Raw genomic sequence first — 23617 nt, forward strand, 5'->3', positions numbered from 1 at the left:
CATCCTTTGCGGTGAGAGCAAGGGAGCACCGCAGGCAGCTGTGCCGTGGGTTCACTGGGGAGGGCAGCCAGGCACGTCTTACCGTACGTAACCGTAGTGGATCTCGGTGGGTCTGCACCCCAGAGAGCCAGACTGCCCGCAGGACACACTCGCTGTGTGCTGGGGCCAGCAGAGCCCGGCTTGTTCTGTTCGGAGTGTGGAGAGCTGCTTCAGCATGCTGTGCAGTGTCCCAGCCACGGCCCACGTGCTGTGCTTGGCCATCGTTACAATGATTTATCTGTAATGTCTGTAGGCAGGTGTCTTTGACAGGTGGTGCTGGGGGGGATGTCCCTGGATGCTGGCCATCTGATCCGAGGTGCCAGCACCGACTGCTAAGCCTGGGATTAAGCTCCTGCCAAAGCCTGGGCAGTCTGGGATGCTGGTGAATCGTCTGAGGATGGGTGGGTATGCGCTGGGTGGGTGCCCTCTCCCTCTGCACTGATGTGCTCCTGTGGGGACTAGAAACAGGGGTTGGCTGCAGCCAGCGGCTTTGGGAAGAGCCTTGGGGGTAAATCCCACATTACAGCAGCATCTTCACCCATGCTGCCAGACCACTGTCCTGCTGACTGTTCCTGGAATTGCTGCCATCGGGAGCAATCCCCACAAATGCCAGAGGGGAGGCTGCAGGTTTCCTAAAACACATTTCATAGAATCACTGGGACACGTTCGGTTCTGGGGAAAAGGTGAGAAAAACCTGGACTTCGCTTCCTCTCCCCCTGTGTTCTTGCTGCTTGAGGGATACCTTAGAAGGCTGCTGCTTGTCTTTCCCAAGATGATACTTTACTTCTTTTTCTGCCGTTTTCTCACCAACCCTTCAGCATGACATATTTTATCTGCATTAGCTTCTTTGCTGGTTAGAAATGGCAGAAAAATGTTTTGACCTTGGCCCTTGTGCTGAGAACAGAGTCCAGGCACAAGCTTCTGTGTCAGTGATTTCCTAGCAGAGGCTCCTGCCTCCTTCCCCTCCCCGCCTATCTGGAGCGGGCAGCAGCAGCATCCACGCATTCCCTGATGTGCTGCTGGGGAGCGTTTGGGTGGGCTATCTCGGCAGCTTCTCTTTCCTCTTACAAAAGACAGAAAAGGAGAAAAGTGATTTGTGTGCGCATCAAGTTAATTGCCGTCATCTGGGTCGAAATTAGGTGTATTAACTGGAAAATGAAATACTGCACGCAAATACTGTTCGGGTAATCTATGTTTTTTTTTCTTGGATCGTGTGTGTGCGTGCACTTGTGGCATGTGTCTTCTACCCGTGGACACAACGCATGGGTTTTGCCTGCATATTCTTTTCTTGTATAAATAACATCTCTGTCCCTTGTCCAGGTGGCTGCAGCAACCTGTGTGTGGCTGCTGGCTGTAGAGGAGGTGTGGGGAACAGGCGCTTTGCACCGTGCTGGCCGTGGGAAGGAGTGCTGGTCACCGGTCCCCCGGCTGGAGGGGGCTCTGTGACCCTCAGCGTGTGGGCATCGTGGGGCTTGGAATGAAATCAGCATCGCTGCTTCTCAGTGCTCAAACACAAAGTTGAGAACTAACCCTCCTGGTCACCCCCTGTCCCTTCTCCTGCTGTCTGGAAGGGCCAACTCTATTTAGCAAGGCAGTTGTGGGTGGCTTGTGTCCAGCCTAAGTCCCAGGCCTGGAGCCGTGGGTGCCGTGGGGACCATATCCCCTCCTTGGCTGGCCCATGGCTTTGTCCCTGTGCATGCCCATGCGCTTCAGAGCGTGTGAGGTCATCGCGGTTAGCTCAGCCTTTTCACACAGACTTAGTTTTCTGGCTTTCAGTTATTTGCTTTGGTTTCTGACCTCCCCTGAGGTTCAGAAAGTTTTTCCCTGATAATACAATCTTCCATTTGCAAGGAAATCTGTTACTTCACGATCTGCTCCTGAGTCCCCAGGAACATCTTTAAATGATTAGGGAAAAAGCAGCACAGGTGATATTTTTCCCTTTGTTGTTTGCAGCACAGCCTGTGCCAAATGCCAGCTCCTTGGTTCTTGGTGGGTTTTTTGAAAAAAACGTGGTGGCTTTGAAGGAGGAGCAGAGCAGGGCAGTGCTGGGGCACCCGCAGCATCGAGCATCCTCCTGCTGCAGTGGTGCCGAGGGTGGGATGGGGCTGGGCTGAGGGTGCCAGCCAAGGAGGGCTGGGGGGGTGGCGGTTCTCCCTTTGTTCAGCTCATCCTTTGTTTTGCCACGTTGGTGCTTAAAGACTTCAATTATGGCCCGAGTTGAGACAGCTGCCCGTGTCAACAGCAAGGATAAGGTGGCAGCCTGAGGTCAGCGGGGCAGTGGGCCAGTCCCTCTGTGTGCCCATCTCCAGTTAGTGGCAGGGGCTCTATGTGTCCTACGGGGATCCTCTGGGATCGGTGGAGATCCATTTGCTCTCAGCTGTGTGGGCAGCAGGGCAGAGCTGTGCTGATGTGGCTGGAGGAGGGGATGGGGCTCTGTCCCCGTGCACCCTCTTGATTTCCCAAGAGCTGGGGTCAAGGTGGGTGCTCGGTGGCTCTGTGCCGAGATGGCTATTCTGCTGCTGGCTTAAAAGAGAGTTAAAGAACGCTCTCAAGGCTAAGAGGCCTAAAATCAGATGTAGCATCTGTGTTTTGGTTTGCAGGCGGGCTTAAAAGAGAACGATTCCTGGCTGCTTTTATTCTTGGCCTGCTTGGAGGAGCGAGGCAGAGGCAAGGCAGACAGGGTGCTGGGCTCGCCCATGATTGCAAAAAAAGCACCTCTGCTCACTCTGGACATCGCTGCCTGGCAAGGCCAGCATGTCTGCAGATCAGTGTCTGTGGTTATGGGGGTACCTCCCATGTGTGCAGGTCCCCTGGGATCAGCCGGTGGCTGCTGCTGCCTCTGCAGGGCTCTGCCCGCTATATTTCCCACGAAATGCTTTCAGCCCCCAGGATGACAGGCCGGGCTGTCCATGCCTTTTGTCACTACAGAGCATATGGGCATCAGGGCACTGCTTCGGGCTGGGTTGTGCTGAGCATGCAGCCGGTTCATGCCAGCCCAGCTCACTGCTCACCGCTGGCAGCCCGGCCCCGCGGAGGTGCTGCAGTCCTGCTGCAGCTGGCACGGGTGGTGAGCTGTGGGCACGCCTGGCCTCACCGCAGCACCGGGAAGGCAATGCCATGGAGCAGGAGGACCTGGATGGACACTAGCTGGTTGCTGTATGGTGCTGATGTATTTGCTTCTGTGTTGCCTCTGTTTGATGAGATTGAGGCTGAGAGTGCCAAGAAGACCATAGTTATGTGAAACCTTCATTATAATTCACGTTTACTGTTTATGAAATGACTCAAAGCATGATCTGCTTTGAGGGCATGGCGAGAGGACATTGTTGCTTAAGTTGTGAAATCTCCTTTAGAAAACCAATGGTTTGCCAGCACAGCTGAAGAGAAATTTTACAGATACAGCTTTTACCCATTTCTAGACATAATAATGAGAATCATTTTTATTCCCCTGCAGCTGTGTCTTTGCAAAGGTTTGGTTTTGGTATAAACATGCCTAAAAATAAACCAATGCTGCCAGTAAGTTATGGGCCCAGCTGAAGTTCCTACCTAGGCCAGCCCGGCCCCCCACCCCACCCCTGGCCCCGGCAGGCTCTGGGCAGCTGCCCGCAGCTGTGCCGGGAGCTGGCACGGCTGGCAATGCACAGCCACTGCGGGCGATGCACCACCACGGGTGACGTACAGCCACCGCGGCGAGCCCCAGCATCTCGCGACGGCGAGAGGGGATCTGCGGGGCCAGGGGTGGGAGCCGGGGGTCGCTCCCTCAGCTGGCTGTTTCTCTTCCTTCCTCCCTTCCTCATCCGTCCCCAGGGTTGCTGTGCTTTGCTGGGAGGAGGAGGAAGGCTGCTGGCCAGAGGTGGGAGCGACCGAGGCTGCAGACCTCTGAAAGGTGGTGATGCCGCCTTTTGCTTTGCTGCCTGTGCTAGCAGGTCTGGCTGGTGCAGTGTGCCTCCTCGGTTGGGTGCCTCCAATCTAAGTGGTATTTGTGGTCTTCTCATTTTTCCATGCTGGATTCCTCCGTTGGCTGCCATCTGCCTGTTTTCAACTCATGCTTCATCCGATAGGGAAATAAAAATGCCTGATTTGTGGCACTGGTTTCCTTAGCAATAATTCCACTGCCAAATGAAGTGGGGAAGATACTATGTGTTTTAAATATCTGAGTCTGGAAATGATTCTTGATGTCCCCCAGCAGTCCAGCTGGGAGCCTTCCCGCTATGGAAGCTGTACAGCTGCTCTGAGCTCCGAGCGTGGCAGGGAGGGCTCCGGTCTGCTACCCCTCTGGGCACTGACATGTTCTTTGGTGGAGTAACTGGGGAGTGGGATTATCAGATGGGTTTCCAGGGGTTTCCACAGGAACCGAGGCAGATGCTGTCTCTGGCTGCAGAGTTGATGGGGCAGTTCATCACCTCTGAGAGGGATGCTGTTAAGGGCATGTTGCAAGTGAGGCAAAGCCTGGAGCCGCTTTCTCCTCACGGGAGGATGCGGAGGCCTGTGTTTACTGGGCTCTGAGACTCACAGGTGGCCAGTAAGGCATGGTGCTGGGTGGTTCATGGGTTTTTTTGGTGTCTCAGGGATTGGGCTCCCAGCAGAAATCAGCACCTCAGAACCAGGTATTCGCTGCGTTGCTAAACCAGCTCTGGAAAGTAGAGAAAATGCAGTGCATTCCACCAGCTGAGTTCTAGGGCTAGTCATTCAAAACTGAGAGCTACTTGGAGTTGAAAAAGCCAGGAAATGTGGGAGGTTTTCTTCCAGCCTGTATCGAGAACGAGGCATGGGATAGTGATACCCGACGGCTATTAAATCTTGGAGATCCCATAGGAAAGGGCCAGTCAGCAGTTTGCAGCTCAGAAATAAGCTCGGCTTCGCCTTAGTAGTTAATTGAATTGAAGTACAGTCTGCTTTGATAAATTTAGTTCTCATTTACCAGAAAAGCATTTTAAAAGGTTCACATATCTATTGAATTTATGGATCCATTTGAATGCAACTTGATACGTACCACAAATAAAATATTAATTCAGAATCTAATAAATAAGAAATGTGTCATACACCATTTTCTAAGTTATAGAATGCAAAAGTCACAACAAACTATCTAATTGCTTAAAAAAAATAAAAGTGTATTTGCTAAACAGGAGAAGGCTCTTGCTAATGAGAACTGTCACGTCCTCTGCAGAGGCATCAATGTGGCCATATTTAAAATTAACACATTCTGCACATTGCGAAGAGAAAATGTGAAAGTAGGAAACATTACGGAATGCATTCTTTAGGGGAAATCACTGCAAAAGACAGATGTAGAAGAGGTAAAAACTACTTATTTAAGTAGAGGGGTCCTTGCTGCCAAATTAAATTCTGATTACATTTGCAGTTCTGTATGATGTTGATTTAGATCAGTTCGCCTTGGTTTTATTTCTGCAGCACCCTACACGTCCTGTGGAGTTAGCTGAAGGTCCCGGGGAGGACCAGGAGGGAAGCCCCATTCAGCAGGCATCCTCCTCCTGGGCGCAGGTGATGGCGAGCCCCTCCAGTCCCTGCTAGAGGACAGCTGGGGGGTCAGCCCTAGGCTTGGAAAGAGACAGCGTGACTGGGGGTGACCCCCGGTGTGGGGCTTGAGGTGCTCGTGGTGCTCGAGGGCTGGCTGGTGGTTCTGTTCTGCTGGCAGCACCCAGAGGGACGTGGACCCCGAGGTTTCCCTGTCCATATTAGAAAGGCAGTGCCGGTGAGTGAGGCTGGCGGTGCTGGTCCCGCTGCGGGGGGGCAACTCCTTGCCGAGCGCAGTGAGCAGGCTGTGGGCATGCAGCACTGTCATGAGTCCCCCCACCCTGTCAGCACCATGTGCACCGGGGATACCTCAGGGGCCAGGCGGCCGGTTCACACGAGGTGCTTTGGCTGCGCCCCATCGCCAGGCACAGGTCTGTGCAGGCTGGCCACCCAGCCTTGGCAAGCTGCCCTGCGAGCGAGAAGAGAGGTCTTGGAGCAGGTATTGTCCTACAGAGGTTTTGTGAGCAGGAGCAGAGACTGCTTGTCGAGCTTATAAATGCAGTATGGGCATTAAGATCCACACGCCACAGAAACAAAAGCACCATTAACCTGCACGCGAAGGCATATACAGAGGGTGGCTGTGGTCTTCTGCCCCGCCGCCGATGGCCATGGTTGCGTGAGCCCGGCCAGCCCTGGGAGGGGACGGGCTCTCCGGCACTGTGAGCGCTGTGCCGGGCTGTTGAGGCGCGAGGAGCCGTGCTGCCAGCACACGTGGGCGGCCAGGGGTGGCCCGGGCCGGGGGCATTGGAGCTGGCTCAGGTGGGGAGACCTTCTGTTACATCTGGAGATCTGCACTTCAAATGACTTGTGAAAAGCCACCAGGGAACTTGCACATCTCTTCCTAAGTTTTTAGTAAGTACCGCTGTGCTTAGTTTTCAAAGAGGGAAAGCTAAATGTCTTCCTATATGAGCAGACTGTTAGTATGTCTTACTACAAGCCTGCGGTACCCTGCCGAGTACAGTAACAGCCAGGATGCTTTCTAGGGAACTGTACTCCCTCTCTGGCACAATGGCAGTGTCTCTCAGAGCATGGAATGTATAGATCAAGAATATCTCATTGTTTGTGATTTTCTTTATAGGTACATTTTGTCAGCAGAGGAGATCGATTCGAGAATGGAAGATTACAGTGTGGGTTAAACTAACTTAGAAAAATATTAGTCAGGACAGACTGTTTCCTCGGGAAATAAGCAGGGCTCTCAGTGCACCAAGGACACCAAGGTCTTGTCCTTGGAGACTCCAGGTGACTCACCAGGATGATACAGTGTACAGCACTGATGACCTCGGGGATGCTCGTCAGGGCTGCAGCCTGCTTCCATTGCTCCTGGTTTGCTTCTTGCCCTCTTGTGCCTCATAATCGGGTGGGTTCTCTCCTTAAGTAACCTTGGAATATGTGTAGGCTGTCTCTTTTTGTAGATACCTTCTCTGTCTGGGGAAATCAAGTGTTTCATCTTCTCTGAGCTGATGTGTTTAAGCTGCTCCCTGAGCTGGCTGACTGGAGGTCGGGTTTTGAGGCAGATGTTTTGGTCCCAGCACTGCGCCCAGGATAGGCAGCAGCCTGCCGCGGGGGCCACCTGCGTGATGCAGAGGCTGCAGGGTGGCTCTGCCCAGGCTTTGCATTTCAGGTAGAGCACACCTGCCTCATTTCACTCTTCTAACCTTGGTTTCTGCCTTGTTCTTAGGGATGACTGGAAGGTGGGAGCCAATGATGACCATTAAAATCAGGTGACACCCCAGTGGTCTGGGTTATTGACGGTGACCTCTGCCATCCGTCCTGGTAACGGACGGTGCAGTGGCTTGGCTGGCCAGGGAGGCTGTGGGGCTGTTCTGCGAGTGCTGGGGTGACGACACCCCCACGGGGTAACCGACGGCCAGGTTCCTGCAGCTCCAGGCTGGAGCAGCCTAATTGTGCAGCAGAGGAGAGCACAAGGAAAGAAAGCTGTGGGCTTGCCCCAGCCTCGGCTGGGAGAGGTGGGCTTCAGATGTGGCTGGGACCCAACGTGTGAAAAATAAACTGTGAAAGTAAGTAAATGGAGCATTTGAAAACAAAAAGATAATTTAATTTGAGAGATTTGGGAATGGATTTGCGCAGCTGTGCTTGTTGAAGTTGTTTGTGCCCCTTGGGCTGGGAGGCAGCCTCTGAGCTGCTGCCCCCTCTGCTGCCTGCTGCTGTTTCTTGCTGCCTGCTGCTGTATCTGCTGGAGAGCCCCACGCTGCTGCTCCTGGGAGCTGTTGGTGGGAGAACCTTCTCCTGAGGGTGTGCTAGTTCTGCCTGCCCTCACTGCCAGGGATGTTTAGAAGACCCATTGTCATCTGCTAATGTTTATTTAAATCCAGTGCAAATCAAGTTCCCATATGGGTTTATCACAGGCATGTCCTAGTTGTTCACACCATGCACCGCACTCTGCTTTCGGAGCTGCTATCTTGTCTGTCTCCAGCCGTTACACATGAAAACAAGGCATGGTGGGTTTAGAAATTCAAGGCTATTTAGAAAAAAGGAAATAAATTCAGTGTACAAGGCTGCATGTTTATAGATTAAACTGCTTGAAGCATTTTAACAGATGGGGTGCTTTAAAGTTTCTCTGCAGGCCTTTTTGTCCAAATCAGCACAGCTTAGTGACTGTGGACTGAGGATTCGGTTCAGCTCTGGCTGAAGCCAGTGGCTGTGCAGGAGGACATGAGAGTTCTGACTGAAATGAACAGTCATGCTCATAGCTAAACATGGGTCTTGCACCTCAGTGTGAGTCACAGACCTTTGTCCAGGCACAAGCCCACACAGCTCCATTGATGGGAAGCCAGTTATTTTCAGTATTGTGTTTGAAAACATCAGGTACAGACGATGCCATTTTAAGGGCAACATTTACTGCTGATAACATCACGGTATCTCAGAAATGACAGTACTTGAAATGACTGGACAGGGTTCTGTGTCATCCAAGTTTGTGTGCAGATACTTATTCAGTTCATGGCTCAGCATCTTCTTGAGCACGATGGCCAGACAAGTTTTTAGATGCAGTGTTGTGAAGGTGCAAAACCACCAGCCACTTTCCCCAAAGGGCAAATGCACATGTATTTTGGTATGTGACCAAAAGCGCTCTGCTCCAGGATTCCAGCGGATGGCTGCATGGGACAAGGTGAGCTGGAGTGCATTGCAGCTGCTGTGGGTGGGCAGGCAAATCCCAGTCAGGGATTCTCCAAAGGCTGGTCCAGCTGAGTCCCCATGTTTGCAAACCCACCTCACTGTGCTCTAGCAGACATGTTTCTAGACAAGGCAACTAAATCGTGGAGCAGGTTCCAAGCCCGCTGGTGCAGACGCTGGCGGTGAGCAGTTCATGCAGGGAGCTGGTGCCACGAGGGGGTTGTGCTGTCAGGGCACAGGCACATCGAGAACAGTGCTGCAATGCTTCACTCCGGTCGGGTGGGTTCTGCTGCAACTGCTGGACTCATTTTAACATGGAAAATGTAGTCAAATTTAAGAGTGTGGGAGGTGGAAATTGTGTTCGTTCAGTTATGTCAGACTGATGGGAAACAGAGGGAATGTAAGGAATACGCATCGTGTTGTGTTAGGATGGTGAATTGCTTAACAAATGGATCCTCTAATGAGCAGGTAGGCATGGACTGCAGAAGCTATGCAGATAAAGCAGCAAACACACTTTTTTGTAGGCTGTTTTAGGAGTGGCAAGTTCTGCCTGGGGTCGGGTGGGGAGCTGTTGTGCCTTGGCTCCGTTTGGGTAGCGTGTGCTGTCTTTTGCTGAGATGGAAACTTTCTTTGTGGGCTGTGAGAAGTGGTTGACTTTTCTCTTAACCGAAATTGCCCTTGGTTTTCTGGGTGTGTTGTGAAATCTGAGCTGTTTGGTGAAATTAACTGTTGGCAAACAAGTGCTTGCATTGCAAAATTATATAGTTCCTGCTCTACAGAAATAAAGAAATGTGGCAGGAGCTCAGCATCCATTTCCTTAAAGAACCCTTCTGAAACGACAGTAGAATTCTTCCTATAGCTATAAGGGAGATACTGAGGTTGTTTTTTCTCCCCCCCTGAAAAGTGCCGTGCTCTTTTGTCAGCAGCCCTGACCTTGGCCTTCAAGCTGTGTGCCGGGGCTGGAATCTCTGCCCGACGTCAGTGCTGCAGCAGTTGTGTCTGCCCGCACCGCGCTATCTCCCTGCTTTGGGTATCTGAGCCAGGGTGGCACTTCCATGTACTGTGCAAACTGCGGCTGGGTATTCAGGAGCCCTCTGCTGTGTGCTTGGCCGTGTCAGACCTTGGTGTCCCCGTGGCTCGGTGAGGTGGGTGCAGTCAGTGGGTACCCACAGAGTGAGACCTCCCTCTGGGAGGGAAGCGCTGGAGCAGCGTTGTGAGCTGCTGCCAGGCCACCTGCCCAGCCCCTTGCATGGGGCACAGGAGCTGCAAGCGCTGCCGGTGGCTGGGACCCCTGTGCAGGTGGGCAGCTGGGGCTCTGCCCAGGAAGCTGCCAGTCCACGTGCCCCTGCAGCCTCTATGAGCCATTTTTTTGGCTTATTGCAGTGTTATTACCTATGTATTTTGAGAATGCCCTTAGAAGGTCTCTTGGAAACTGGAAAATAGATCGCTAAAGGTACCATTATCCCAGCTCACTCCGAGTTGCCCGTGTTTTAAGTGACATTTTTCTTACGGTTTTCCCTCTAAAAAGAAAAAAAGAAAAGGTAAATTGGCATCTTTTTAAAGTCAAGGAGCATAATCCTGAGCAAATCCTTCTGCTCTGTGGACAGTGGCTGCCAGTAGCGAAGGTGCAGGAGTGAGCTGGGAATGCTGTGGGTGCCACAGGGTGGGTGCCCCAGCTGCCGAGGCATCCATCTCCCAGCCTGACAGAGGGATGCTGGGGCTGGGTGCTTCCTGGTGCAAGCACCCGGGAGGAGCCTGCCTCACAGCCGGGATTAAGCTTCGGTGTCTGCCAGCTCCCTCTTGGTTTCCATCCATAAATGGGTGGCTGATGGGGGAGGTTGGCCGAGCACACAGGGAAAGCCTGAGCACCTCTGGGACGCTGTGCTCAGTATCCCGTGTAGGCAGGTGCACAGCTATAGGCACACTGCATACACCCCGGCACGGAGGTGTATTTGTACTTGCACAACTCCACTCATGCAGAAGCAACTATATAAAAAGCTGTTTAAAAACCCACACAAGCCTTAATTGCTAACCTGTTTTGCAGCTTTAAATAATTAAGCCTCAAAAATACTCCCAAGGTCTTCTAGGGGTCCTGCTTCTGTCATTGCAACAGCTGCTACCATGAGAGTCACTTCTGCTCTTTTCATATCTGAAGTACATAGTGCAAAGCGTAGGGAAAGCACAGTGTGGAAGGCCTTATGGAAGAAGATAAATTAGCCCTTTTCAGATTTCTGATTGCACAGAGAGGAGAACAAAGGTAATGGGTTGACAAGGAGAGGTCTGGTCCTGCTGGAATCTAAAACATTGCTGGATACATCCAAAAAGCTTTTGTATCTTGTATGTGCTGCAGGTTATTTCTTAGTAGTGTCAGCTCTGCAGTAGCCCCTCACACTGAGTGCCAGGGCTCTGCAGCGTAAGGCGCTTGTGCAGCCGTGGCACGGGGGAGGCAGGGGTGTCCTGGGCCCCGCTGGGGACGGAACAGTGAGATCGTGCTGGGAGGATGGGCGGTATGCTGGGGAAGGTGAGACAGGGAGGTGTTTGTTGTATCAGGACTTAACTATGGCAGATACGTTGCAGCCGACTCCATCTCCTTCATTTAATCAGTAATTCAAGAAAAGCCTTGGAGATTGCCCAGCGAAGCTGTGGGTGCCCCATCCCTGGGGGTGCTCAAGGCCAGGCTGGACGGGGCTGGGGGCAACCTGGGCTGGTGGGAGGTGTCCCTGCCCCTGGCAGGGGGTGGAGGTAGGTGATCTTTGGGGTCCCTTGCAACCCAAAGTGTTCTGTGATTCTACGATTCTGTGAAATTGAGATTGTTAGGGAAGGAGAGCTGAGCAGCATCTACAGATGAGTCGCTGATTATGATTGCTGCTGCTAAAAAGGTGTGAAATTACTCAAAATGTTTCTTGCCTTAAGAACAGAGGATAAAACTGCTGCTCCAGTTATTAACCTACAATTTAGGTAGGATCTGCATAGCTCTCATGAGGAATAGAAGATAGCAGCATTCTTGGAGGACAGAACTGACAGCAAGATTGGAATAGAGGGGAGAGCCTGGGGTTTGATCTCTTTTGCTGCATTTCATGCTTTACTCTCTAGGCGTGAGGGGCTTAGGAAAGACAGCCGTTCTTCAGCAAGGAGCCCTGGCCTGTCTGAAAGGCAAACGGCACCAGTGCTTTGGTAACAGAATTAGTCTTTGGCTGAAATTAAGCATCCCAGACAGTTGTTCATATAACAACAGCAACAGTGCCTTAAGTCCTGTCTGCACCAGAAAGTACTTTTCACCTAGGGTATGATTTAAATCAGTCAAGTTTTGATGGTTCCTCATCTGTTCTTGAGGAAACACTTTTTCTCATTTCAAACCTCTCTTTCCTCAGTTTAATTTTTGTCTCTTGGGAAGCAGAACAAAAGGGAATGGATAGTCTGGACTAAAGAAGCTACTCTTCCTACCAGAATTAAAATATCTGAGCAAAAGATGATAACCAGGCAGCTGCCCTTGTGATCCCTGTGCAGGATCTCCCTGTGTTTTGGGAAACAAGTAGTGAAGCAATTCAGGGAGAGGAGGTGAGAGAGGGGTGGGAGAGGGATGGGAGGGGTGGGGGGGAAATGGGGGACCGCGTGGGACTGGTGCCCCGGTGCCTGCTGCAGTCTCAGCCCGGCAAGCGCAGGGCAGCGGTGCTGTGCATTATAACTTACCCAAGAGATGGAAACCCCTATGGAAAAGCTGGTGATGAGCACAGACATCATGCGTATCTCTCCTTAAATAAACTTCTGTGCTGCCAGCTGCATCCATTTCGGTGTGTGAGATGTCCCCTTGCTTGTGTTGTACCCAGATGGGCAGAGCTGCCTGCGGACCTGCCACAGGCAGCAGTTTGGGGCAGAGGCACTGAGAAGCCAGATACAGTTCCCTTGGCCTGCGGTCTGTGTTGGTGTTTGACCCCTTTTACTACAAGGTGCAAGATTTCAGAAGATCACGTTATGGATTCTGGCTGCCAGGCTCTCCCAGAGCTGTTTTCTGTTTCAGTGGATTTTGGGTTTGTTCATACTGTGGGCCCAAATGGGGCTTTTCTGAGTGTGAAATTTTTTTCCAAGAAGTCCTGGCATCGTCACATTTACTTTTAATGTAATTTGATTTCTAAAAGCTCACTTGCAAGCATTCAAACAATACCAGAAACCAAAAGCAGGTCTAATTTTGACCAAAAAGTTGCGGTGACCTAGTGACTGTTAGAAGCTAATTGCTTCATCTGGTGTTCTGACAAAAAGCAAGTTCTAGCAAATAACTTAAAATGCTATTGCTCCCCACACTGCCTAGGCATGCGTTGACTTGTGATTCTGATAAGCTCCTCTCCTGCTGCCATGCCTCTTGACAGAGCAGCTTCGCCATCGATCTGATCAACCCGGTGTGTGGGAAGGTGGGGCAGGAGGGAGGTGGCAGGATAGAGTACTGGCCAAGAGGAAAGGGTTTGGGCACATGGATGGAGGAAAGCATAAGGAATATGTGGTCAGAGAGTGGGGCTGGCTCTCGGGAGTGTCTCGGTGCTGTGGTTGATGTGGCTGGTTGGCACTACGCCAGCCCGATGCCCATGGGCAGTGCGGCACTGGTGGGTGACACCCTCCCCCGGGGTCCCGGCTCGTCCTAACCTCATATGCTGACCCTTTCCCCTTGTTCTCCTTCTGTTTCACGCTGCAGGTTGGAGACTGGCCGTGAACATGTCTTGCCCATTGACTATTACTTCCCACCTCAAAAGACTTGCCTGATCTGTGGAGATGAAGCATCTGGGTGCCATTATGGAGCCCTCACTTGTGGGAGCTGCAAAGTCTTCTTCAAACGGGCGGCTGAAGGTAATGTGTACAGAGAGGGAGGGAGTCACTCCCACTTCCCACGTGTTGGCTTTCGCTACCAAAGTAGCCTGAGAGGCAAATGCTCCTGACACAACTTCTCTCATCAGCAGAGTCATTAAATCCAAGTGCGGGAGGCTTTCGCAGTGGCACGGTGTGTTTCACTCCTGTGGAAAGGTTCGGCAGCCTTGCCCTGGGGAGCCTGCCCAGCCAAGGGGACTGAGGCAAGAGCAGTGGGGACACAGTGTGGTGGGTTTCTAAGTTCTTTGAAACTAGTGAAGGAGAAAAGTCAAGGATAAATTGATTTCTTTTTCCTGTGTTTGTCATTCCACATTACTGAATGCCCTCAAAAAGTAGCCAAACCAGGTTGCCAGAACACAATCCTTTTCAATGCTGGTTATCTTAGTGACCTAGTGAGACCCCACAGCAGTCAGTTCCTGCTTCTCCTGTGGACTCTCAAGGGTGCTTTAAGTTTCTATCAGCCCTCCTGCGATCTCAGACCCACAACTCCAAATTTAGGGATGGTTTTCCTCTCTTGCACCTCTTTCAAAGGATCACTTCTCTCAATACTTGCAAAACTGCAGAACCATCGTGTCCATCAGGAGCTGTGCTCTGACCTGGGTATCCTTGATGCTTCTCCCCAACCCCTGAGAAGGCATCTTCTCCTTCATGTCGAGCTCTGTAGTGCCAGGCTCTCCAGAGATAAGTGTGAGCCTAGATGTTCCCTCTCAACAGCAAGGTCTTTGCACCGTCTTTCCTTGGTCATTAGCATGTAGAAGGACGTAGCCATGCCAGGAGTGAACTTGCCAGTACTGGTTCAGGGAAGAATCAGGGCTGTGCTGTAGAGGACAACAGTGCCCTGTAGCCATAATAGGCCAGTCAAATAATATAAATAGATAGTAAGTTGGGCATATTTTTCCCCAGTAAATATACAGGTATGTCTATTTGCTACACAGCAATTCTGTAAAGCCAGATGGATTGGCTTGTGCAGCCAGAGTAAATACCAGATGCTTGTTTAAGTCAGCAAGTTATTGTTGATTTATAGTGAATGGAGCTTTGGCGCTCTGTCAGATAAAGTGCTGATGAAATACCCTGTGTCAGCTGGTGAGCCCTGGGCGTCGCTTCTCCTCGCACACCTGGGTGGGCTCCATCCTGCCTGGCGGTGGGTGTGTGGACGGGGCTGTGAGATGCTCCCTGAGAGAGGGGAGGCAGCCTGGCTGCCTGCGCCGCTCTTGGTCATATGCTGTGGTGGTGGTCCCTCTCCTGATTGTGTTATGTCATTAATTTAAATGGTATGTTATGCCTCTTCTTAGTTTTTAAGCCTCCAGATATGGCAGAGGGTTAGAAGTGTTTGGCTGTGTTAGGATTGGGCAGGAGCAGCTCTTTGCCTTTCCCCTGGCCGAGCCCAAGGAGCGCAGTGGGTCTGCAGCGAGGAGCGGCAGCGTGTGGGGGGACCTGCTGCAGCGTGAGACTTTGTCTTATATTACCCTGAGGTACGTGGAGGTACATGGACAGAGTCTTTTCTTTGGGGAAGAGACAGTAAGTCAGACTCCTTAATAAACACTGAATGCAGGGTAGCGGTAGGTGAGGATTTCTGTCCTAACTCTTGGTGATTTTCCAGCCAGGCCTTTCCTTCTTAAAGTTGAGGAGTGATATTGAAAGCTGATATTTCAGTGTGTTCTCATGTTTTAAAGTCCACAAAGTACATCTCTGAAAACCTTAGGTCACCTTTGGAGACTTTTTACAACAAGTGATCAGAAATCTTCCCCAATGAGAAAAGGAACCTTTTCTTCTGCCTCTGTTACCTTCCCATTACTGGTGTAAACCAGCCGCCTCTGACGGGCAGGAGAAGGGATGCGCAGGGACCTGGAGAGCACCCACACCCATCACCTGGGAGGGAGTGGAGAGCAGCTAGACACATAGTTTTTCTTTTATCATATTCTTTGCCTAATATAATACTGAACTTATTTGGCAGTAATTCAGGGGTGTTTAAGAAGGTTTTATAGACATATGCTGCCTTCTAAGGGATTAGAAAGGGAAAAGTTTTTTTTTTTAAAAGTTATTACATTGATTCCTCTTCCCTTTTGAAACACACTGAGGGGTTCATGTGGTTTGCAGTAGAGCAGATCACTCCTGCTTTGATAAAATGTTTGACAGATTTGAGTTTTTTTGCAAGCTGAGGTCCAACCAGTTCATCCAGAAAGATGCTGGAAGAGTTAACAGAAAAGACAGAATATTTTCCTGCTCTCTTTCTGTCAGCTCTCTTGATTTGTAGACTCTCTCAAGATGTCCAGGTTATGTATAGGCCAGCTCTAAAATACACTCTGCAGATTCTTCTGCTCTGACATGGACTTCCTCACTTGCAAGACAGCCAGCCTCATTTTTCTAATCACACCTGGCATTTGTCTCCCTTTGTGTCACCCCACTCTGGTGTCCAAGTGCTGGGCTGGGGCTCGCTGCCCCAGCGAGAAGTGCTGCTGTTCCTCTGCTGCCAGACACGCTCACAGCCTGTGAAGGAGGACTACTCCTCCTTCTAATTCCTCTTTCTCCTATGATAACAAAGATTTGGTAAACAAAAATTGCATCCACCTCAGCACGGGTTTTGTTTTTTCTTGACACAAGTAGGCATGGTGTCACTTCGCATCGTTAGGGTGGCTTGGATGAGTCAAAGACATTAGGGTTTGGTCCTCGTGGTACCACACATCCCTGAAAAACAAAAATGCTTTAAACACGACATGCTTCCAAATCAATTGCCGGTCCAGGGGCTCCTGTTGTTCCATCCCATCCAGGAAGGGAGTAATTTTTGCATCATCTACATCCATCCCTGAAAAAATGGTAGCTCTTCCTTGTCCCTCCAGGACTGCATGAGATCCGATGGGCGCCCCGGGCCGTTCAGAGCTGCCTCTGTGTGCTGCACCACCTTAGGCTGTGCTCCTGATGGAACTGCCTTTAAATAACAGAGAGCTAAGCGAAAAAAATAACACAGTATTTGGCAAATTCCCCAGCGGTCTAACAGCTCTAACTGCAGTGCAAGTCTGTTCTGATTCCCTGTCAGTCACTACTGACGGGTCACTGTTCTATGCCCTGGCCTGCTGAAGATTAGCCTTGCATCCGCAAAATGTCTCCAGGCCAACTCAACAGTTTCTTGCCAGTTTTCAAGATGACAACTGGCTAAAAGTGAACTGTTTTCAAAGACCATCACCATGTCTTGAAATGCTTCCTTCTGCTTCTTGTGGCTGATCTAACAGTGTGCAAAAGAGTCGGGTCTGCAAAAGGCTTCTTGCGGTGTTGCAGCTCTGTGATGCAGCTCTCCCAGCCCTGCACCACAGTGCTTCTCTGTGGGGGACACGGGACATCGGTGCCTGCTTTGCTGGGTGCCCTGAGGGGTGGCAGTGCTCTGCGATGTGCCAGTAATTGCCAGCTACTGGCTGCTTCAGCCTGCACTGGAGCCAGCTATCAGTCAGCGCATCGTCAGACATGCCATCGTTGGAGTCTGAAGCAGGCGACTTCAAACAGGCTCAGGAGTTAAAACATGATGGGTTTGTCTTGTTGCCAGAGTGCTGAGCAATTAAAACATTCTTGCTGGATTTAAGCATCTTTAAAATAAGGCCTTTTCAATTTGCACAGTCCTATAGCTGTTTGTTTTTAAGCTCATCGTTTAGCCTTGGCTTGCTCCAGGCTTCTTCTTGTATGGAGCTGTTACCTGCCTATGCTGTTAGTTCGCCATCTGTAGCTTCCGCACTTGTGTTTCTCTGCCTAGCTAATGTTTAAACTTGCAGACCATCATTTCTGATTCCCTGGAGAGCTTCCCCCTTGCTCTTCCCACAAAGCCAGCCAGCCTTCCCAGCAGTGCTGAAGCCTGTGCTGTGTCACGGCGGCTGGATGCTTTCCTTTTTTTTTTCCTTCAGTCTTCCAGTGAATACAGGTGACTATTAAGAAAGCACCTTTCCAAAGATAGTGTATTGCTAGTTGGCTCAGTGTTGGTTCCTGGGAGCTTCACAGCTGTGGCCTCTTTATTTCTAATTGGGGCATAGAGTGGGAGCTTCAGAGCGGAACCAGTGCCAAACCCGCAGGCTCAGCTCTCACCATAGCCCGGCTGGTGACAGCGATGGGGAGAAGAGTTTTTACAGAAGAGCACTAGAGACCCTGTGGTTCCATGAGACCCTGGGGGATTCGCTTTCTCAGAGAGCTTGGCCTTATCCCCCAGCTGTTAGAATTTGCTTTACACCCTGAAATACAAGGATGTATTTCACAGGAGAAGAGAGAAGGATATCTCTCTTCCAAAAGGCATTTAATGGGTTTTCACATTCACAACTGTAAATCTTACTCCAGACTTTTGCATGGATTACTTTGCTTTCTGGAAGAGAAAGTGGCCACAGGATTTCGATTCAAGAACTTCTCTGGTTTGAGCAACTGATCTTTCTCCATAGATCTTGATTTTGAGTTTAGATTGGAGAACTGCTCTTCCCTCTGCTCCTGATGTTCACTGCAGTCCAGGTGATGAGCAGGAGGACCTGGTGATGGCAGAAGCATCTTTCTGCCTGGCGTGTAGTGGCACAGGAGGGAGCCCTAGCCAGCAGGGCTGTTCCCAGCAAGGGGGGAGGTGGCAAAGCAGCGTATTCCCAGTGTGCGGTGAAGGGACTTGCAGCCTGCAAGAGCCTCTGTTGCACAGACTGATCTCCTAGGGTTCCTATGCTGGTCTGGCACAGCAGGGGGGTGCTGAGGACCTTCGTAACTTTGCTTCTCACCTATGTACGTGTCAAACAGTGTCTGGATCAGCAGGGAAGGAGCCGGGTCTTCCCTAGGCATACATCTGTGGTGTCATCAGCTGGCTAGTTACCCCTGAGGCTGACACCTTGCGAACGTCCCCACTGTGAAGGCATTTTGGGTGATGGGCTTTGCAAAGAGCAGGACCACCGGGTAAGGTAGGAGGGTATGTTTAAAGTTTAGACCTGTACTTACAGGTTTTCAAAGCAAGAGCCTCTGCTTTGGAGTAATATGAGAAAGCATCTCTATTGTTTGCAGGAAGGAAGAAGGAAAAGAATCATTTCAGTATTAATAAAGGAAGAACTAGTGCATTTATCTTTAAATAACGAAGAGCTGATTGCAAATGTCTCAGCTTGTTCTTAAATGAAGATAGTAGATTATCCTGACATTAAAACCAAGTTTCCATTTATGAGAAGTTCCTTAAGACAGATAGAACCTGTCTGTATCCCAGCCACCCTTACTCGTTCCCTGGTTTTTTACAGCCAGAGGTGTCATCTCCTCCGTGTGCCCATGATGTGCTTAGGTGACACAGCCATTCGTGTCCCTGGCAGGTGGTGCACGCTCCCAGCTGGGAGAGGAGGGGTGGTGAATGCTGCTGCGGACAGAGCAGAGGGGCTGCCGTTGCTGGTGTATCAACCAGGGATGCCTGATTCGGTGGTGTGTCGGTCTGTGCCAGAGGCAATGTGTATCCTGGCCGTCCTGGTTCTCCGTGGTCAGTGGAACCAGTGGAGGTGGTTCAGGGTGGTGGCCTTCGCTGGGGCAGTGGTATGGTGTGGCCCCTCTCCCAGGTGCTGGGTTGGTTTCACAAACCATATCCACAGCTGGGATACCTGTGATGAGGGTGCTGAGTTTCTCCAGTAATTAAAAGAGGAATCTCTGCATCCCTAGGAATTCAGACAAGATGGGCAAGCAGCTTATTTGCATGCTGAGCAGAAGCAGACTCAGGAATAGCCATTGCGTGACTGTGTGTTTCCCTTTTTGTTAATGACTAACAGCTTAAAATAAACAGTACTAGACTGCATGTACAGTTAACAGAAAATTGGTTCCTGCCCCAAAGAGTTTATTTTGTGAACCAGGAAGCAGGCCTTGCTATTTCACCAAAACCACTGTAGCGTGTCAGTGGGGTGAGTTGTTGACTGCTGCTTAAAAGCTCGCATCCATCCGAGCCCATCGGCAGGGAGGTAAAGTTGTTGTAGACACTCTTCTAACGTGCCCGTTCTGTGCAGGTGGTCCGGGAGGGCTGGCACGTGCCGAGGCACCCTGCCCAGGCCCGGCTGGTGGGAGGGAGGTCAGTCCCTCTCTGTCCCTTCCCAGCAGAGCCAGAGGTGGAGGATGCTGCTGAAGAGTTGATGGGAAACGGCTGCCTCATGCAGCAAGGCTTGAACCCAGTTCCCAAATCTCACCTGTCTCCCTGCTCCCATCCTGCGGGTGCCCATGGGTGCCTGGGGGCATGGAGCAGGGAGGGGGGTGAGCCAGCGTGTTGGGACACTGCATGGAGCTCAGGGGAGAGGAGGGGGCTGGGCGGTGTTCCTCCTCTTGGCAGGGGAATTTAGATAGAGCCGTGCCTGACCCTGGAGCGTCCTTGTGGGGCTCGGGCAGCGACTGTGCTGCCTTCCCTTCCTAAAGTCATTCATGGGAAAGGCTTGACCTTTTAAAGGATTTTGAGCTATTGTTGTTGCAAAAATGCTGTAGTTTAGACTAGGGAGGCGAGATAGGGAAGGAGCAGGAGCCAAGGGGCGAGCCAGAGGGTTGTATGGATGCTCCTAGGGCAGCACTGCTTGTGGGCAGCCCGACAGCCTCAGCCAGGGACCAGTTTGGCTCTGTGGTCTGGGCTGGAGTGTTCCTGATAGTCCCAACCCCAGGCATTTTATACTCGTGGTAGTTTCAATAGGCTCTGGAGCATCCCAGTGTCAGACATTGTCACAAGTCAGGAATCCTGCTGTGCAACTGGAGGGGAAGGAGAGCCAAGTCACCTTACAGCTCTCTGTGCCCATGCCCGAGAAAGGAGGGCGTCCATTCTTGTTTGATGTATGCACGTAAAGAGGTCAAGCGGAGAGAGTATGGCCTCAGCACTTGTTTCCCATAGCACAGAAATAGCTTCAAGTAACCCGGTTTCAGCTGAAGTAGTTTATTACTCATCCTCCTCAATGAACCATTGAAAGGGAAGGTGGTGCTTGTGTCCTCTGGGATTCGGTGTAACTGCTGCTCCTGAGGCTTGTGTAAGTGTCCTTAAGCTGGTAATGAGCAAGCGGCGGGAGGTGAGAAGAGGTCCTGATGAGAACAGTGTTAAAAGGATTTAGCAAGGTATCACATGCTGCAGGTAATGCACTCTTGCTCCATTATGTCTCCAGCCTTAACAGCAAAGGCATGGGGCTGGTGTAATGATCAGCTTTTAATGGGGATGGTTATAAGTTCACATATGGGGTATTTTTGCAGCCCTTTGGCATGGCCCTGTGCACGTGCAGAATGAGGAGGAGCTGATTATAAGCTGAGCCTTGTAATGGCTTTCCTGCGACCCCGTGGTGAGGGGCTGCAGGTGGGGTTTCACCGGGGTAGCAGTGGGACCTTTGGGGGCTCCTTCTTCCCAAGGGTGCGGGAGACAAAGCGGCTCTGCGGAGCTGGGAGGGTGGTGGGTAAGCAGCAGACAGTGCCAGCGAGGCCTGTGATACTGGGATACTAAACGTTTGCTGCTGTTCCTGATCCTGGTATCTTCAGAAGTTGTGGGGGGAGGGTGGGGCGGGCGGGGAGCCATTGTATCAATGCACCAAAATCGGTGCATCTCTTGTCAAAACTGGTACATTAAGAGTTAAGATTCAACCTTGTCCTATTAATGGATCTCTGGTGACTCCAAAGGGCTGTTCCTATAAGAATACAGGAAGCAAGGGCAGGTTGATGAATACAAGGTTAAGCTGGGTATAGGCTGTTTTCCCATGTAAGCTACTTAATGCAAAGTTTGTGAGGTGCCCAGCTCTGTTATTGACTGAGACTGGTTTAGCTTGGAATGGTATGAAGAACATCAGATAAATCCTTATCCAGTAAACGTGTTTAGACTTGACAAGAAAACAAGTGATGAGTCAGGAAGGAAAGCTACTTTTTGGCATGTCTAGAAAATGAGGCAGGAACACACCCCCCCCCCCCCAAAAAAAAAAAAAGAGCAGAAATCTGGGGCTCTAAGGGCTGTGCTCAAAATGAGCAGAAAGGTGAGTCTAATATGCCAGGTAACCTGACAGTAACTCACTCCTGAATTTTCTGCAAGCCCCTCTAGTCCCGCTGCTGCTCAAGGGCTGCCTCACTGGGAATCACTGGCTGGTCCCAGTTTCCTCCTGGCTGGCTGGGAGTGCAGCCTGGGGACAGGTGACTGGTGCGACCCTGGCACGGGACCAGGGCAGCAGAGCCTGTGGGCCAACAGCCCCCATGCAGGCAGCTCCCCAGCCCTGTCTGTAGCCTGCAGGCAGCAAACCCAGTTAGAGTTAATAGGTGGTACCAAAAATAATTCAGCCCCAAAAAATGCTGTAAAGAAAAGCACGGTTGTAGAGGGAAGGCCACTGTCTGGGGACTATATTTAGCAAACTGTAGGTGAATGCCGTGGCAGGAGAAGCAAACTGTATTTTGAAGGGGTTCTGGGAGAAAAACTGTTCTTCACAGCAAAAGGCAAGCAATAGATGTGTGACATTTAAAAAATGAGACCCAAACTATCCATACTTCGTTATTTAATTGCTGTTTATTGACTACCTCTGCTGTGCTGCAGGGTGCAGAGCGATGTTTCTCCTGGGAGATCGTGATGTAAAAGCCTGTGATGTGTGGGTGGAGAGGAGCAGCGCTGCCGGCGGGGAGGGCAGGTGGGGAAGGGGTGCCGAAGTATGGCAAAGCAGCAGTGCCCACGGCTGCCTTTCGGTAGCCAGCCCTCGTACAAAGCCTGTGTATCTGGCAATGAACCTCTCCTGTGGCAGCAGAGGAAGAGCGGTGCTGTTTTCCCAACAGATACCAACTTCCAACATAAATCTTCTTCTGGAGGGTGAACTGGGAAACCAGCACTGATATAGTTCTCTCTTCTCTTATTCTGCTCCTTTCTTCTCCTCCAGCGACGCTGGTGACCCTGGTGATACTGAGAAAGAAAATAACAAGTCCGTTTCTCCTTGTAGACCCAGTGTGATTGGTACCCACCACCCATCTGCCGTTTCCTCTGTTATTTGTAGGTAAACAGAAATACCTCTGTGCCAGCCGGAACGACTGCACCATCGACAAGTTCAGAAGGAAAAACTGCCCGTCATGCCGCCTGCGAAAGTGCTACGAGGCTGGGATGACACTCGGAGGTACTGCCTGAGCAGCGGGCTGCGCAGCCCGGCTGCTGCTGCAGATAACGAATGTACTCAGCATATTCATAACAGTTGGTAAATGGCTGAAAGAGTGAGGCTGATGGAGTGTAATGAGCTTCAGGAAACACTTGCAGGTTTCTAATACCAAAACTAATTTTCATTAAAGTTCTGTTTGACTTTCAGGAAACATTGTTTTTCCTTAGTTTAAAACCTTGTTAATCTGAAAAGATGTAAATGGCTGGGTAAAGTGGATTCTCGCTCACGCGGAAGCCTCTTTGAAGAGAGCACTCCCATCTTAGGATGATTTTTCCCAGGCAGAAAGGGGCATTTTTCTTCAAAAAACTGGAGGCCCCCCAGTATTTTCCTTTGCTGAACAGCAGTTGCTCCTGTCTCACTGGTAAAAGATCCTTGTTACAGTTTGTTTCAAAACCTGTAGCACTGCCAAAACCTGACAGAGCACCTGTATCCAAAATCTGATGTTTTCTGCTCAAAATCTAGACGCTACAAGGTGGATCACTGGGTGGCTCATCTTTGAGTTCATTTGATGTGAGGGTGAGGAAGAAAAATGGGGCTGATGGACCTGACTCATGATGAAAATGGGAGCCAGAGGTGATAGAGAAAGGAAAGCCTCAGGCACAGGGCAGAGGGAAGGGGGGAGCCCTGGCTAGTTATGATGTGCTGACATTTTAGTTTAAATATTTCTACCACTGCTGGGATGTGCAGTGCCTCCTGGAGCTGCTGGGCTGCAGGAACCTTGTCTTGAAGAACTTGCTACTGAAACGGTTCTGGTTGATTGCTTATCGAGGAGCAGTGGTTTTAATTTTATTTTTCTCCTGGATGGTTCTTAAAGCTCGGGTACCAACAGCTGGCAGGGCAGGAGCCTGCCTCTCCCCTCTGCTTCTGCAGCAGTGAGTGGTAAATCTGAGTGCAGGGGGTGGGGGGGAGTGATGCAAACGATGCTCAGCTCACTCCTTTCCTCCTGGTAGCAAGCAGAAAAACCA

At 50.9% G+C, this 23617-nt stretch overlaps 1 protein-coding gene across 1 annotated transcript in view; it reads left to right on the forward strand.

Annotated features, from left to right (window-relative positions):
• AR (androgen receptor) overlaps positions 1–23617 on the forward strand; it is a 60408-nt gene that overhangs the window by 14015 nt on the left and 22776 nt on the right. Inside the window, exons 2-3 of the mRNA XM_056360202.1 lie at positions 13385–13536; positions 22497–22613. Coding sequence (XP_056216177.1) covers positions 13385–13536; positions 22497–22613 — 269 coding nt within the window. The remainder of the gene's footprint in view (positions 1–13384; positions 13537–22496; positions 22614–23617) is intronic.

Source organism: Falco biarmicus, chromosome 14 (assembly GCF_023638135.1).
Source record: "Falco biarmicus isolate bFalBia1 chromosome 14, bFalBia1.pri, whole genome shotgun sequence".
NCBI lineage: Eukaryota > Metazoa > Chordata > Aves > Falconiformes > Falconidae > Falco > Falco biarmicus.